At 37.3% G+C, this 15,803-nt stretch overlaps 1 protein-coding gene across 6 annotated transcripts in view; it reads right to left on the reverse strand.

Annotated features, from left to right (window-relative positions):
* CWF19L1 (CWF19 like cell cycle control factor 1) overlaps window positions 1-15,803 on the reverse strand; it is a 29,461-nt gene that overhangs the window by 4,837 nt on the left and 8,821 nt on the right. For all 6 annotated transcript variants that reach the window (XM_025466889.2, XM_025466887.1, XM_025466890.3 and 3 more), the window contains 5 exons: window positions 9,178-9,262; window positions 7,411-7,551; window positions 5,839-5,950; window positions 5,051-5,130; window positions 326-535 (listed from right to left, as the gene is read on the reverse strand). In XM_025466889.2, coding sequence (XP_025322674.1) covers window positions 326-535; window positions 5,051-5,130; window positions 5,839-5,950; window positions 7,411-7,551; window positions 9,178-9,262 — 628 coding nt within the window. The remainder of the gene's footprint in view (window positions 1-325; window positions 536-5,050; window positions 5,131-5,838; window positions 5,951-7,410; window positions 7,552-9,177; window positions 9,263-15,803) is intronic.

Genomic DNA, 15,803 nt, shown 5'->3' on the forward strand with positions numbered 1-15,803 from the left:
TTCCACCTCCATCTATCAAGGCCCAAATCCTTCTTGAAACCCTCAAGTACCCAATTCCTTACTATCTGTGCTAGCCCATTCATACTGACCATGTACTTCCCTGTGCAATCTCTGGATTTATCACCAGGGACTCTTAAACCTTTAGAGTAAACATTATTCAAACATTAATGGGAAAATTGGTATTGAGTACTTTAAATATTTAAAATTCAAATATTTAATTTTAGATTGGAATTATATATTTAAATATTATTGATATTATTTAAATACTTGTCAATATCTAGGTCCCCACAGGGTCCTTCCAAGTTCCTGGGTAAAGACCACCTACCTGTAGCTGGAGGTGATGACTCTTATAATTTCTCTCAAATAGAACACACCGTTTTCCTCGACTCTTAAAGAACCGCCTCAGTGTCACCTTGTACTTCTCCACCTCTTCTACCACCTCTGTTGAAAGCTCCACCACTGACTGGTAGTGCCCAATTGGTAGGATGAGGACATGGTCATCAGATAAGCCTCCTTTGGCCAGGGCAAGGTAGCACTAGAGAAGAAGCACACAGAATCCAGACATCAATGCCACATGTATGATTCTTGAGGGAGAAAAGTCTATACAAAGAGTGAGCATGAAGGTGTGAAAAAGTGCTCGAGAGGCTATCAACAGAAATTCTCGGACCTTAAAAAACCTGGTTTTAGAGGTTATAATAAGAACCCGATGAAGAATAAAATTAGATGCAACAAATTTCTATTAAATGAACTGGGAGCAAATGAATGGCATGCCATAAGGCTCTTGGCTTCAGACACGCCAAAGCTGAAGAAGACAGGAAAAACAAATAGTTGGTTTTTCCCTCCTAGGCTCCAAACTTGGAAACAATTTTTCAGTTACTATTTCCTTCAGCCACAGTAAGATCCCACTTGATTTCAAAATGACCACTTTCCCTATGATAACATCGAATCCCACACCCCACCCCTGAATACACACTCTGGACTCACAAAAAAGGCAAATATGTCATAATTAGCATTCAGCATCCCTGCAGCCTTAAGCTGCTCCCTAACCCATACAAAATGAAAGCAAACATATCACCTAATGGGATCAAAGAAGAAGGAGAAACCTCAAACTCAGACATACCCAAAGAAGTAGAAAACTATGGCTCTCAATGGTCGAGGTCAGCAGCTAAAAGGAACTAAAAATATTTCTGTCAAAACCAACACATGCAAGATGGCTCTACACTCAGACACTCTTTGAAGGGAAAACACTATGAGTAGAGAAATGGACAGTGAATATCAACGCAGGCAAATGAAGATACTAGAGCTTTGGAAAAAATCCAACATTTCCTTTTAGTGTTGTGAGTTCAAAGTCAAGACTGAAGGAAGGAGTCATTTATCATCAACACTAAAACCATCCAACAGAACGACAGAAGAGGTATCTAAAACAATCTAAAGCATGATCAGCCTTGATTTACTTGACATAAAGGACAGAGCACATCTACCAACTTAATCTGCCAGATGACTGAAGTTCATCAAAACCTCATAAACACTAAAACATTTTCTTAATTTTTACAATAACTATTTTTTTTTAAGATTTTATTTATTTATTCATGAGAGACACAGAGAGAAAGAGAGAGAGGCAAAGACATAGGCAGAGGGAGAAGCAGGCTCCATGCCGGGAGGCTGATGTGGGACTCAATCCCGGGTCTCCAGGATCACGCCCTGGGCCGAAGGCAGGCGCTAAACCACTGAGCCACCCAGGGATCCCCTACAATAACTATTTTTGATTGTATGTTTTTAAAATGTTACTCTTGAAGCCTCAGTCTTTTAACCTTTTCTTTATGTCAAAGGGTCACTGCCATAAATATCAGTTTTTATATTATAATGTTCAGTGAGGCTATTGAAGGTTTCTAGTGCACACTAAAGAGCACCCCTCAACCCCAATGCAGTACCTCCCCTCAACCCCAAAGCAGTACCCAATGCAGTACCTGTTCCCAGTTCTTGGGAACAGTTTCACACTTGCCCAATATCCTCCTTCCCTTTCAATTTCTCATCTTCTAGGGTTTTATATTTGAATTACCTCTAAAAATGTAGAAATAAAAGACCCGAATGAATGTTTCTTCCGTAAGTAAAATGTATGAATTTTGCAACAATTATTTTGGATTCTTAGCAGCCTTTCTCTCCTTTTACCAGTTTGTGGCCATGGGCCATTAGCATAGTTCCTTGTATATCCCTTGAGGAAGGCAGTGCCAAGACAGAGAAAGCCAAGACAAAAAAGTAGTGAAAGCAGATGAAAAGGAATGGTTGCAGGGATGGGATTCTAAACTCTCTACCAGGGCAGCCCTGGTGGCGCAGCAGTTTAGCGCTGCCTGTAGCCCGGGGTTTGATCCTGGGGACCCTGGATCGAGTCCCATGTCAGGCTCCCTACATGGAGCCTGCTTCTCCCTCTGCCTGTGCCTCTGCCTGCCTCTCTCTCTCTCTGTCTCTATGAATAAATAAATAAAATCTTTAAAAAAAAATAAATAAATAAACCCTCTACCAGATACCCAAAGGTCCCAGGGGTTTCTAAGAGGTTTCTACCAGACAAAGGATAATGTAGGTAAGTGTAGACTTGAATACTAGGTAGGCCCCTACGCTAAAATTTTCATGTGGCCTCCTACTTGGGGTGTTGGGCTGGGCTACAGACCAGACCTAAGATATTTTTTGCCCCTGTAGCTTCAGGTCTAGAAGAGAAGGAAATAGGTTTCCTTTATCATCCTCTAGTCTCATACTCTGGGCTAGATAACCCCAGGCAATTAAAAGGTGAATGGCAAGTAAAGGTTATTTCTCCCTGAGGCCTCGAGCAGCCCTGAGCTAAGTCACCTATTCCAAACCTGTCTTCCCCTGTGTGCCATTTTGAACTACTGAAGCTTCCCCAACAGAAGGCAATCCAAAGCCTGCCTATCATACATGCTGTGTGGGAGAAAAGAATGGCATAAACTAATCTAAAGAGGAAAACAAGGTCCAAGAGAGATAATCTAAGAAGGACATTCTTATAAAACCAAAAACTTTTCAAGTTTGCTCTTCTTCCTACTGAAGAGTTCATCCATAGACTCCATGGCCCAATTAGGTCACAGGCCTTGACCCCATTACTGCTCCCCCGAGGGACAGGGGTGTGCCAATAATCAAGACATAAAAATTTAAATGTAGAAATCTGGGACTCTTCAGTCTGAAACTATAAAGGCAGAAAGGGATGTGACTTAAAAAGGGTACAATGATGAAACTCAGGCTCTGGTCGGTCTATGGGAGGCCACAATAAGGGGCTCTATGATTGTGAGGATAAGTTGAGGAAATGCTCACCCTCAGAAACCAAAATTAGAATAAATCAATGAAAAAGAGATTAAAGTATCTATTTGCAGAAGCACTATACACTGAGAAACCGGTCTATAAATATTTCCATCAAGAGCCATGGGAAACAGCCAATTCACAGGTGACTACAGGGCAACTGTATCCCTGAAAATTAAGCTTTCTTCATTTCCAAGTGAATGAAAAGGATAATGATCTATCTAGATCCCAGGAAAATGAGAGTCAAAGATCAGTGTTATTCAATACCTAAACAAGTCCTGCCCAAGGAAAAGCATCCAGAGAACTCTGAAATGGGACTTTACTGTGAGACACATATAATTCATCAGTTTTCCACAGCCTGAATAAAATCATCCTCAGGATCATCCAGTTCTTTGATTCAGTGCTTACCAAGCAACCTTTCAATTATTATCCTGAGTTCCCAGTTACCCACACTAAGAATGTAGATATGGATATTCTTGTCTTGGGATGCTATATCCTCTATTACTAGGCAAAATTGAGAATTTATCACTTTAGTCTTTCATATAATTATTTAATATGAATTAGTCCTCAACATTATAGATAAAAATTAATAAACTCAGGTTTCTGAATCTGAATACAGAAAAAAAGAATATCATCAGTTTTCACCCAATGTGAGTATATAGGCAACAGAGGACTCCCTTTTTAGTACAAAGAAAATCCTTTTTTAAATAGTGAGTAATTAATGAAAGCAACTCATCACCTCTAATTTGTATGAACTAAAAAAGGTCAAGAAGTATATGAAGGCATCACCCTAGGAGATACACCTATTTGTTAAAGAGGTAGGAAAGGAAGGGGCACTCTTGTGAAACTGGCACAATGAAACCTTAGGAGAATTACAATAATAAAAAACACAGACAATAACAAATGTTGGAAATATAGGAAAACACTCCTACATTGCTAGTGGGGATATAAGATGGTACAGCCATTTTGGAAAATAGTTTGGCAGCTTCTTAAAATATTAAGCATAAATTTTCTAGCAATTCCATTGGTAGGTATCTATCCACAAGAAATGAAAACACGTATCTACACAAAGACATGCGTGCCAATGTTCACATAGCTGCATTATTCCTAATAACCATAAAGTGGGAACAACTCCAAAGCTCATCAACTGATAAATATGTAGAATATATAAAAAGGAATGAGGTGTTGATGCATGCTATGTGAATGAGCCTCTAAAATATTATGCTGAGGGCAGCCTGGGTGGCTTGGTGGTTTAGTGCCACCTTCGGCCTAGGATGTGATCCTGGAGTCTCAGGATCGAGTCCCGCGTCAGGAACCTGCTTCTCCCTCTGCCTGTGTCTCTGCCTCTCTCTCTCTGTGTCTCTCATGAATAAATAAATAAAATCTTTAAAAAAAAAAAATATTATGCTGAATACAAAGAGCCAAACACAAAGACCACATGTTTTATGACTCCATTTGTATGAAATGTGCAGAAAAAGCAAACCTATGGGGACTGAAAGTGGACTAGTAGTCCCTTGGGGCTCAGGATGGGGACAGGGATTCACAGTAAATGGGCATGAGTGAAGGACACGTTCTAAAACTGTGCTATGTGATGGCTGCACAACTTGGTAACCTTACTGAAAACTGACAAATTGTACACTTAAAGTGGATAAATTTTATGAAATGTAAATTCTAACTTTATTAAGTTAATGAAAAACAAATAAATAAGGGTGTCATTCTCTGTAAAAGGTCCACAGAAGTAACTCACATGTGTGCCGATGTTGACCACCAAATGCTTTTCCACTTCAGGGCTCGCAAGGCAAAACCAACAGGGTCCTGGAGGCTGAGCTTCATATGGAAGAAAGCAGATGTTACTGTGGTCCAAGCACTCCAGCATATAATCACCCTACAGAACTCAGTCTTATCTGATCTTCATACCTTGCAAAGATTGGTATACAGCACTGCCACAAAGGGCTGGCTCTGTTGTGCTTCTACCATAGCCCCCCACCCGCATGACTACTATCAATGAAACTGACCTCTGAATTTGCAACCAATTCACGGGTGGATAACCACAAGCGATGACCACATACTGATTAAAGTAGCATCTAAATGGCAACAATGAGCTAGATGTCAGGAGTCCCAATTCTAGCCCCAACTATGCCACTAGCCAGCCATATGGCTCCGGATAATAAGTTTATGCCACCAAGGTCAGCTTCTTCAACTTTGAAACAAGGGGAAGAAAAAGGAGATATCAATGAAATAACTTTAAATTTGTTTTTACCAGTTTGATTACACTATTACTTCATGAACCTTACTGGTTTTGTAGGCTCTTTACCTCATATGTTTTATAGACACGGGCTTTCTTCATAGTTCTTTCAGGAATAGCCTCAGATATCCTCAAAATCAAGCAATCTCAGTAGTATTTAATTTTGGTTTTAATGACCATTGTACTGTTTTCCTTTTCCAGAAGAGGCTCCCTTAGCAATGTCATGTCCCACACAACATCTGAAATAAGTTATTACTCACATAGGAGACCTCAGGAACCGAGGTACTTACGAGGTTTGCGAGGCTGCTTTGGATGAGGAGACTTGTTATCTCTGCCTGTAGACGAACGCTTCCTTCCCTGCTTTTCATTTAAATCAAAGAAAAATTGACAGGCTGATTCTTCCTGGAATGGCCAAAGGCAAAAGAGCAAATGTTATTAAACTAATCTTTAGACAAGAAGCCAACCATTCACATACAAGGGAACATTCCTGCCATGTCATTATCTATCTTTCCTCCCAGTCCTTTCTGCCTATTCTAGATAAGCAAAATATCTTTCTAATCCTGATGCCTGCACTCAGTCATACTTCTCAATACTTACCTAAAATACTACCAAATCTATCTTTTTATAAAAGCGAGTTAAAATTCAAGTTATAGAGTAATTCTTGCCTTTTCCTTTCTCTCTCAATAGGGTCTTAGTGTAGTCCTACAATTTCCCAGGTCACATAAGTCTAACTTAATTAAAAAGATGAGGAGATTGTTCAACAAGAAAAAACTCTAAGAAAGCAAACCATGCATACCAGTAAGGGAACTTGACACTCGTTTTAGTGAGGGAAAAATTAGTTTCAGAAAAGTTTGCTATTAAGAAATTTCTTGGGGATCCTTGGGTGGCGCAGCGGTTTGGCGCCTGCCTTTGGCCCAGGGCGCGATCCTGGAGATCCGGGGTCGAATCCCACGTCAGGCTCCCGGTGCATGGAGCCTGCTTCTCCCTCTGTCTATGTCTCTGCCTCTCTCTCTCTGTGTGTGACTATCATAAATAAATAAAAATTAAAAAAAAAAAAAAGAAATTTCTTCACAGTGAGTCCTATTTACTTGCTAGCACTCATTATAAAATCACAAATTACATTGCTACAAAGCAGTTGGATCCTTGCCTGGAAAGTTAAAAACAGGGGTACCTGGGGGCTCAGTTGGTTAAGTGTTTGACTCTTGATTTAGGCTCAGGTCCTGGGACTGAGTCCCACATCAGGCTCTGAGCTCAGCAGGAAATCTGCTTGAGATTCTCTCTCTCCCTCTCCCTCTGTCCCTTCCCCACTCATTCTCTTTTTCTCTCTCCCACTTTCCCTCTCTAAAATAAATAAATCTTTTTTTTTAAAGATTTTATTTATTTATTCAAGAGAGACACACAGAGAGAGGGCAGAGACATAGGCAGGGGGAGAAGCAGGCTCCATGCAGGAAGCCCAATTGGAGACCCGATCCTGGGACTCCGGGATCATGCCCTAAGCCAAAGGCAGACGCTCAATCACTGAGCCACCCAGGTATCCCAATAAATAAATCTTAAAAGAAAAAAAAAAAGTTAAAAATACTCAACTTTAGATAAAGACTTTTAACATGTATAACTCCATCACATAAGCGAAGTGTAGACAAAGAAAGACAAAATATGAAACTGAAAACTAAATTGAAATAAAAAAATGCTGAGCTTACTTGAAATCTACTAAGGCTTTCTAAACACCATCATGATTTCCCAAGGAGAAAAAGATTTAGATTCTAGGGATTAAATTGGTCTTATGAGCCAAACTATAACCAGGAAAAGTGTACATTTAATGGGCAATCCTGCCCAGAAAATGCCACCTCTGAAACAGAACACACCTCAGGAGCAGAAATTTGCTTTCCCATGGATGCTTCCTTCCCAGATTTTCTGTAAGGGTTTTCAGTAACATCTGGAGGCTGTTTTACCAGCTCTGCTGTCTCCATTAGTTTCATGGGAACAATACTGAATGCATAAAGATACTGTGAAGAATAAAAACCCCAAACATAACATTAGGAGAAATCCTGTTTATCCAAATGTAATCACATATTTTATTCACAGAAGCTTCAGAAACTGAGTTAAAGAATAGCAACTGGCCTGTTTGTGACTCAGAGAACACACAGTAAACCAAATATCAATTTAGTGATCTCTGCAGAGGCTAACCAAGGGCTGATAAAGTCACAAGCAATGAATCAAAACCCTAGCCCTTACAAAAATCAGCTTTTACACAAAACAACTGTCATTACAAGCCCCAGGAGAGACTTGTTCCATAACCCTTGAAGACAAAATGCTTCTATCTCCAGTCCTTTATCTTTGTGTATTTTGTCAACAGAACTGTGGCACTGCCATTCTTTTTCTGTAATGAAAACTAAATTGGACACCTTAATGTTTCCCTCTGATATTATGCAATTTCTTCTGCATATGCTGATGAGTTTTCTTAGGGACTAGTAGCAAAGAAGTAAATATTCATATAGATTATCTAGATTCTCACACTAATGGAACAGATAATGAAAACTTTAGAAGAGATATAAATAGATATTTAATCTCAGTGCTGATCAGAGAAATGCAACAATTAATAGTGATACACAATCTTTCATCCATATCACTGGCAAAAAACTTTAATAAAAATTTGACACTACCCCATGAGAATACAGACAGAAATTAAAAAACAAACAAACAAACAAACTTACACTGTTGGAAGGGATGTAATACAGAACAAAACTCTGAGATGAATTTAATAATGCTTGCCAAAATTTAAAATGTCCATATTTTTTTACTGTAGTATGAATTGCATAGGGCTGAAGCTAACATGCCCCTGAGAGTAAAGCAATAATAAAATATTTCTATAGTGAAAATATTGTGAGTACTACAGGGTCTTGAAAGGGCAGTAAAAAACTCGCAAATCTAAACTTGCTAAGAACACATTGGGCTTCAAAACTTAAGATATAATGGAAAAAACAAAGTATGTATTTGTTATCTTTTCTCTGCACATTGTTTATGACATGTTACAGAATAATCTTCACATAATTTATCTCTCTATTCTTCCCTGGCTTGATTGTTCTGTCTGTGGCTGTCTCAATCTATAGCATCCTGCTTTTGGTCCTGGAGAATCAGAAATGCTCACAGGGATATGAGAAAAATAACATACTTTTCTGGTATATTCTCTTTCATTCATCTGTACGGTTTTCCTGTACAAAGATAGATTCCAGGTATCACTAAGATTTCTCAAAGCCAAGGAGGGGTTACATGAATCCTATAAAGGCTATTATTTCCACTAAACGAAGGTGCTAAAAGAAGCAAAGCAAAAGTACCATCTGAGGGCAAACTCATGAATACCTACAAAGACAGCCACACAGGTATGGGAAGAAAGGAACATCACTCATTTGAAATTTTGCCTTGGTTCCACTGGGCCTATTGTTTTCAAACCCCTCTTTAAAATCTCCTACAAAGGAATCAAGGAAACCTAACCTTTCATTACCATATCTTCACAAAGTTGTCACTGAAGAGTTAGGACCTTGGAGAAAATATCTGAATGCTAAATTGGCAAAAGAAACATTTATCAGGCAGACAGTGAATATTAACCTACCACCAAACACTCAAGTCTTTACCTTTTTCTTTTCTGGATTTCCAACATTCGCCAGAGCTATGAACCTGGTGGCATGCTGTGCATTTTCCTGTAGAACGATGTGGTTTCTATAAAATATTTGACAACAGGTCACCAAAAAACTTTAATCTTTATTTACAATTATGAAATATGTGGACTCCATGGGACCATGAGAGAGCTAAGCCCATCACCATCAGTAATATAATCTCAGATGTCACCTATAAATCCAGTAGGATAATCATCCCTACTTCACAGGGATATTGTTAGGAAAAAATGAGATCATATATCTGAAAAGCACAAAAACCCCAACATTTGGTGTTAAAAGAGTTGCAAAATTGGCAAAATGACGATTATTGTTGAATGTAGTCGGGGGTGGGTACAGGAGGGTTCATTATACTATTCTCTTTTTTTGTGTGTGTAATAAAAAGCTGTAATAGGGGCTACAATAGGGTGGCTCAGCAAGTATCTAACTCTTAATTTCAGTGATGGGCATGGAGCCTGCTTAAGATTCTCTCTCTCTTTTCCTCTGCCCCCTGCTCCTTGAATGTTCTTTCTAAAAAAAAAAAAAAAAAAAAAAAAGCTATAATAATGCAAACCAAATAGAAATAAATCTTAAGAGGAAAAAATATGCCTCAAATAGTAATTTATAGCATGAATTCATTTTTCTAGGAAAAATAAAAAATATGATAAATGAATATGCCAAAACACTTTTTTGAGCTTTTCTATGTTTTACAAGTATTCTACATTGAGCAACTTATTTATAATTAAAAGAAAAAAGTTATGGAATTATATATATTATTTTTATTTTTAGTGAGCTGACTGTTAATACAGATACCAACCCTTGGAGCTCTTTCCTTAAGATACAAAAATTTCCTGAATCTGTCACAAAATATAATTTTATTTTTAAAATCTAGCATAATACCATTTTATATAAACAAATACACAAATACTTGTTTTATATTCACATTACTGAAAGGAAATAAGCCAAAATTCAGTTTATCTGTTATAACCTGTTTCTTAAAAGAGAGGAAGTACATTTATAGTTGGTAAATGGGACATGTTGGTAAATGGTAAATGTCAGTACAAGGTAAAAGTCATGTTCTTTCATATGCAACTTTTAAAATGATTGAAACAAGTTTACTCATTATTAAATAGAAGATTTAACAGTACATGAATACATTAAGGAAAAACAGCCGAATACCTGACAGAAATGTCTTTCTTTAGTTTAAGTAGTGACTAGAGCGGTGGCCTCAAGAACTGCTAATATTTCCCACTGTTAGGCTACCCAGGTGTGGTAGGCAAAATAGCTCCCCAAAAATGTCCACGTCCTGATCCCCATAACCTGTGAATGTTAGCTTACACAGCAAAGGGGAATAAGGTGACAAATGGAATTAATCAGTTGCTAATCAACTGACTTTAAGATAGGGAGATGATCTTGGATTATCTGGGTAGATTCGACATAATCACAAGGGTCCTTAAAAGTGGAAAAGGGAAACACAAGCCTACCTCAAGAAGAAAAATCACAAATAAATAACCCACCCTTATACCTGAACGAGCTAGAAAAAGTAGAACAAACAAAACCCCAAACCAGTAACAGGAAGGAAATAATAAAGATTAGAGCAGAAATAAACAAAATAGACACTAAAAAAAAAAAAAAAAAAAAAGGGAACAAGAACAGATCAATGACAAGTGGGTATACACACCACTATACTAACGAGGAGAACCTAAGGACAAATCAATGAAACCAGAAGCTGATTCTTTGAAAAGATCAAAAAAACTGATAAACCTTTAGCCAGATTCATCCAAAAAAAAAAAAAAAGACTCAAACAAGCAAAATCAGAAATGAAAGAAGAGAAATAACCAACATTACAGAAATACAAAGGATTAAAAGAGAATATCATGAAAAACTATCTGCCAGGGCACTTGGATGGTTCAGTCAGTTAAGCATCCGATTCTTCATTTCAGTTTAGGTCATAATCTCAGGGTCATGAAATCGAGCCCCGCATCAGGCTTCCTGATCTGCTGGAGTCTGCTTGAGATTTTCTCTCTCCTTTCTCTCTGCCCCTCGCCCTGCCTCACATGTGCACCTGCTCATTTGCTCACTCTCTTTCTCAAATAAATAGATAAATAAATAAAATCTTTTAAAATAAAAGAGAAACTATCTACCAAAAAATTAGACAATGTAGGAGAAATCGATAAATTCCTAGAAACACAAAGCCTCCTGAAACTGAATCAAGAAGAAATACAAAATCTGAATAGACTGATTACCAGCAATGAAATTAAATCAGTGATCAAAAAAACTCCCAACAAACAAAAGTCTAGGACCAAGGCTTCACAGGTAAATTCTACAAGAATTAATACCTATTCTTCTCAAACTATTCCAAAAAACAGAAGATGAAAGAAAGCTTCAATTCATTATATGAGGCCAGCATTACTCTGATACCATAACCAGGTAAAGACACTACAAAAAAGAAAACTACAGGCCAATAACTCTGATGGACATAGATGCAAAATTTCTCAACAGAATATTACCAAATCAAACCAACAATACAATTAAAAAAAAACCACTCACCACGATCAAGAAGAATTTATTCCTGTGATGCAGGGAGTGGTTCAATATTCACAAATCAATCAATGTGACACATCACATCAACAAGAGAAAAGACAAAGCCACTGGATCATTTCAATGAATACAGAAAAAGCATTCAACAAAGTTTAATACCCATTTATGATAAATACCCTCAATAAAGTAGGTTTAAAGGGAACATACTTCAACATAATAAAGATCATATATAAAAAACCCATGGCAAACATCATATTCAATGGGGAAAAACTGAGAGCTTTTCCCCTAAGGTCAGGAACAAGACAAGGATGTCCAATTTCACCACTTTTATTCAACATAGCACTGGAAGTCCTAGCCACAGTAATCAGACCACAAAAAGAAATAAAAGGCATACAAATTGGTAAGGAGAAAGTAAAACTTTCACTATTTGCAGATGACATGACACCATACAAAGAAAACCCTAAAGACCCCATGAAAAAACTACCAGAACTAATAAATGAATTCAGGAAAGTTGCAAGAGATCTGTTGCATTTCTATACACTAGTAATGAAGTACAAGTTAAGAAAGAAAAATTAAGAAAACAATCTCATTTACAATTGCACCAAAGATAATAAAATACCTAGGAATAAAAATAACCAAGGAGGTGAAAGACCTGTACCCTAAAAACTATAAAACAAAAAAAATAAAAATAAAAAAAATAAAAAATAAAAAAATAAAAACTATAAAACACTGATTAAAGAAACTGAAGATGATGCAAACAAATGGAAACATATGCCATGCTCATGGATTGGGAGGACAAATATTGTTAAAATGTCCATACTACAGATTTAATGTAATCTACAGATTTAATGCAATCCCTATCAAATACCGATAGCATTTTTCACAGAACTACAACAAACAATCCTAAAATTGGTATGAAACCACCTCAAATAGCCAAAGGAATCTTAAAAAAGAAAAAACTGGAGGTACCACAATCCCAGATTTCAAGACACACTACAAAGCTATATTAATCAAAACAATATACTACTGGCACAAAAATAGAGACACAGATCAATAGACCAGAAGAGAGAGCCTAGAAATAAATGCACGATTGTATGTTCAATCAATCTTTGACAATGGAGGCAAGAATATGCAATGGGAAAAAGACTGTTTAACAAAGGGCATTGGGAAAACTGGACAGTTACATGCAAAAGAATGAAACTGGACCACTTTCCTATACCATACACAAAAATAAACTTAAAATGGATTAAAGACATAAATGTGAGACCTGAAATCATAAAAATCCTAGAAGAGAACACAGGCAGTACTTTCTCTGACACTGGCTGTAGCAGTGTCATACTCATTTTTCTAGATATGTCTCCTAAGGCAAAGGAAACAAAAAACAAAATAAACTATTGGGAATACATCAAAATAAAAAGTTCCTGCACAGCAAAGGAAACAGTCAACAAAAAGACAACCTACCAAGTAGGAGAAGATATTTGTAAATGATGTATATCCAAAATATATAAAGAACTTAGACAACTCAACACCAAAAACATAATCCAATTTTAAAAAGGGCAGACTATATGAACAGACATTTCTCCAAAGACATACAGATGACCAAAAGACACATGAAAAGATGCTCAACATCACTCATTATCATTCATGCCTACCTCACACTTGTCAGAAGGGCTAAAATCAAAAACACAAGAAACAAGAAGTGTTGGTAAGGATGCAGAGAGAAAAGAACCCTTGTGCAATGTTGGTGGGAATGGAAGCTGGGACAAATGTGGAAGTGTGGAAAACTAGTATGAACGTTCCTCAAAAAACTTAAAATAGAATTACCATATGTTCCAGTAATTCCACTAATAGGTATTTACCCAAAGAATATGAAAATATTAATTTGAAAAGATATATGCACTTCTATGTTTACTGCAGCATTATTTACAATAGCCAAAATATGAAAGCAATCCAAGAATCCACTGATAAATGAATGCACAAAGAAGGTGTGATATATGTATACAATGGAATAGCACCTAACCATTAAAAAGAATGAAGTCTTGCCATTTGCAACAATATGGATGGAGCTAAAGGATATAATGCTAAATGGAATAAGTCAGTCAGAGAAAACAAATACCAAATGATTTCACCCATATGTTGGAATTTAGGGAACAAAACAAACACAAAAAAAAGAGAGAGACTCAAAACTATAAAGAACAAACTGGTGATTGCCAGAGGGGAGGTGGGTGGGGGATGGGTAAAAGCAGTGATGGGGCTTAAGCTTATACGTACTGCAATGAGCACTGAGTGATGTATAGAACTGCTGTATCACTATATGATACACCTAAAACTAATATAACACTGTATGTTAATTTTACTGGAATTAAAAAAAAAAAAAGTGGAAGGGGGAAGTTGAAGTGCCAGAGGGAAAAGTGAGTACAGAAGAAAGTAAAAGTGGCAAGATTCAACCAGAATTACTGGCTTTGAGATGGGGCAAGAGGGCCATGAACCATGGAACGTTAGCTGACCTCTAGAAACTTTCTTTTTTTTAAAAAAAAAAAAGATTTTATTTATTCATGAGAGAGAAAGAGAGAGAGAGGCAGAGACACAGGCAGAGGGAGAAGCAGGCTCCATGCAGGGAGCCCAATGTGGGACTCAATCCTGGGTCTGCAGGGATCAGGCCCTGGACTGAAGGTGGCGCTAAACCGCTGAGCCACCAGGGCTGCCCTCTAGAAACTTTCAAAGGCAAGAAAACAGATTCTCCCTCAGAGCCTCCAAAAATGAAAGCTCCAATTCAAATATTAAACAATTCACCCATCTAAAGTAAAATATTTGATAGTTTTTAGCATATTCACATTATTTGCAGTCACTCCACATTTCCCCTCCAACTAGGCTTGGCAACCACGGCTCTACTTTCTATCTCTATGAATTTGCCTATTCTTGACTTTTTTAATGTTCTTGATATTTTGTATAAATCCAACCATACAATATATGGTCTCTTGTGCTTAGCTTCTTTGATTTGGCATAATGTTGTTTTTTTTGTTTTGTTTTGCTTTTTTTTTTTTTTTAATTTTTTTTTTTTTATTTATTTATGATAGTCACACACAGAGAGAGAGGCAGAGACATAGGCAGAGGGAGAAGCAGGCTCCATGCACCGGGAGCCCAATGTGGGATTCGATCCCGGGTCTCCAGGATCGCGCCCTGGGCCAAAAGCAGGCGCCAAACCGCTGCGCCACCCAGGGATCCCCTGGCATAATGTTTTCAATATTCACCCTTGTAGCATTTATCAGTTCTCCTTTCCTTTTTCTTGAATAACATTCCAAAGTACAGATATATCCCTTTTTCTTTACCCATTCATCAGATGACAGACATTTGGGTTGTTTCCCACTTTTTGTCTACTGTAAATAATGCTGTTATGATCATTTGTGTACAAGTTTTTGCATGGGTCAATGTTTTTACTTCACTTGGAACAGAGTGGAATTGCTGGGTCAGACAGTAACTCTATATTTAATCTTTTGAGGAACTGCCAACAGTTTTGTAAAGCATCTGCACCATTTTACACTGCCGCCAGCAATGTATGAGGGTTCTGATTCCTCCACATCCTCACCAACACTTATACACTTATACTTTCTGATTGTAGCCTCTTAGTGGGTATCAAGTTGTGTCTCATTGTGGGCTGGACTTGGATTACCCTAATCGCTAATGACATGAGCATCTTTTCATGTGCCTATTGGCCACTGGTATGTGTTCTTTAGGGAAATGTGTATTCTGATCCTTAAAAGCTAAAAAAGTTTTTATAGATTATTTTAGAAATTATCCATGCTCTTTACCCGTGAAGATAATTCAGAGTTAACTTAATTTTATCACTTATGAAACACTGGTTTTATTGTCTCTGCAAGACGTGCTTTAATAACTCCACCTCCAAACTCAAACTAAGAAAAAAGTAAAAAAAAAAAAAAAAATGATATAAGTTCTTAATTATCAAGTTGAAATACTTCTGAATTGATTAGGCTGAGACAAGAGTTTTCATGACTATACCAAGAGTACTGGTTTGACCTGATTAAACAGGCAACAGGACATACTATGTT

Source organism: Canis lupus, chromosome 28 (assembly GCF_003254725.2).
Source record: "Canis lupus dingo isolate Sandy chromosome 28, ASM325472v2, whole genome shotgun sequence".
Taxonomy (NCBI): Eukaryota; Metazoa; Chordata; class Mammalia; order Carnivora; family Canidae; genus Canis; species Canis lupus.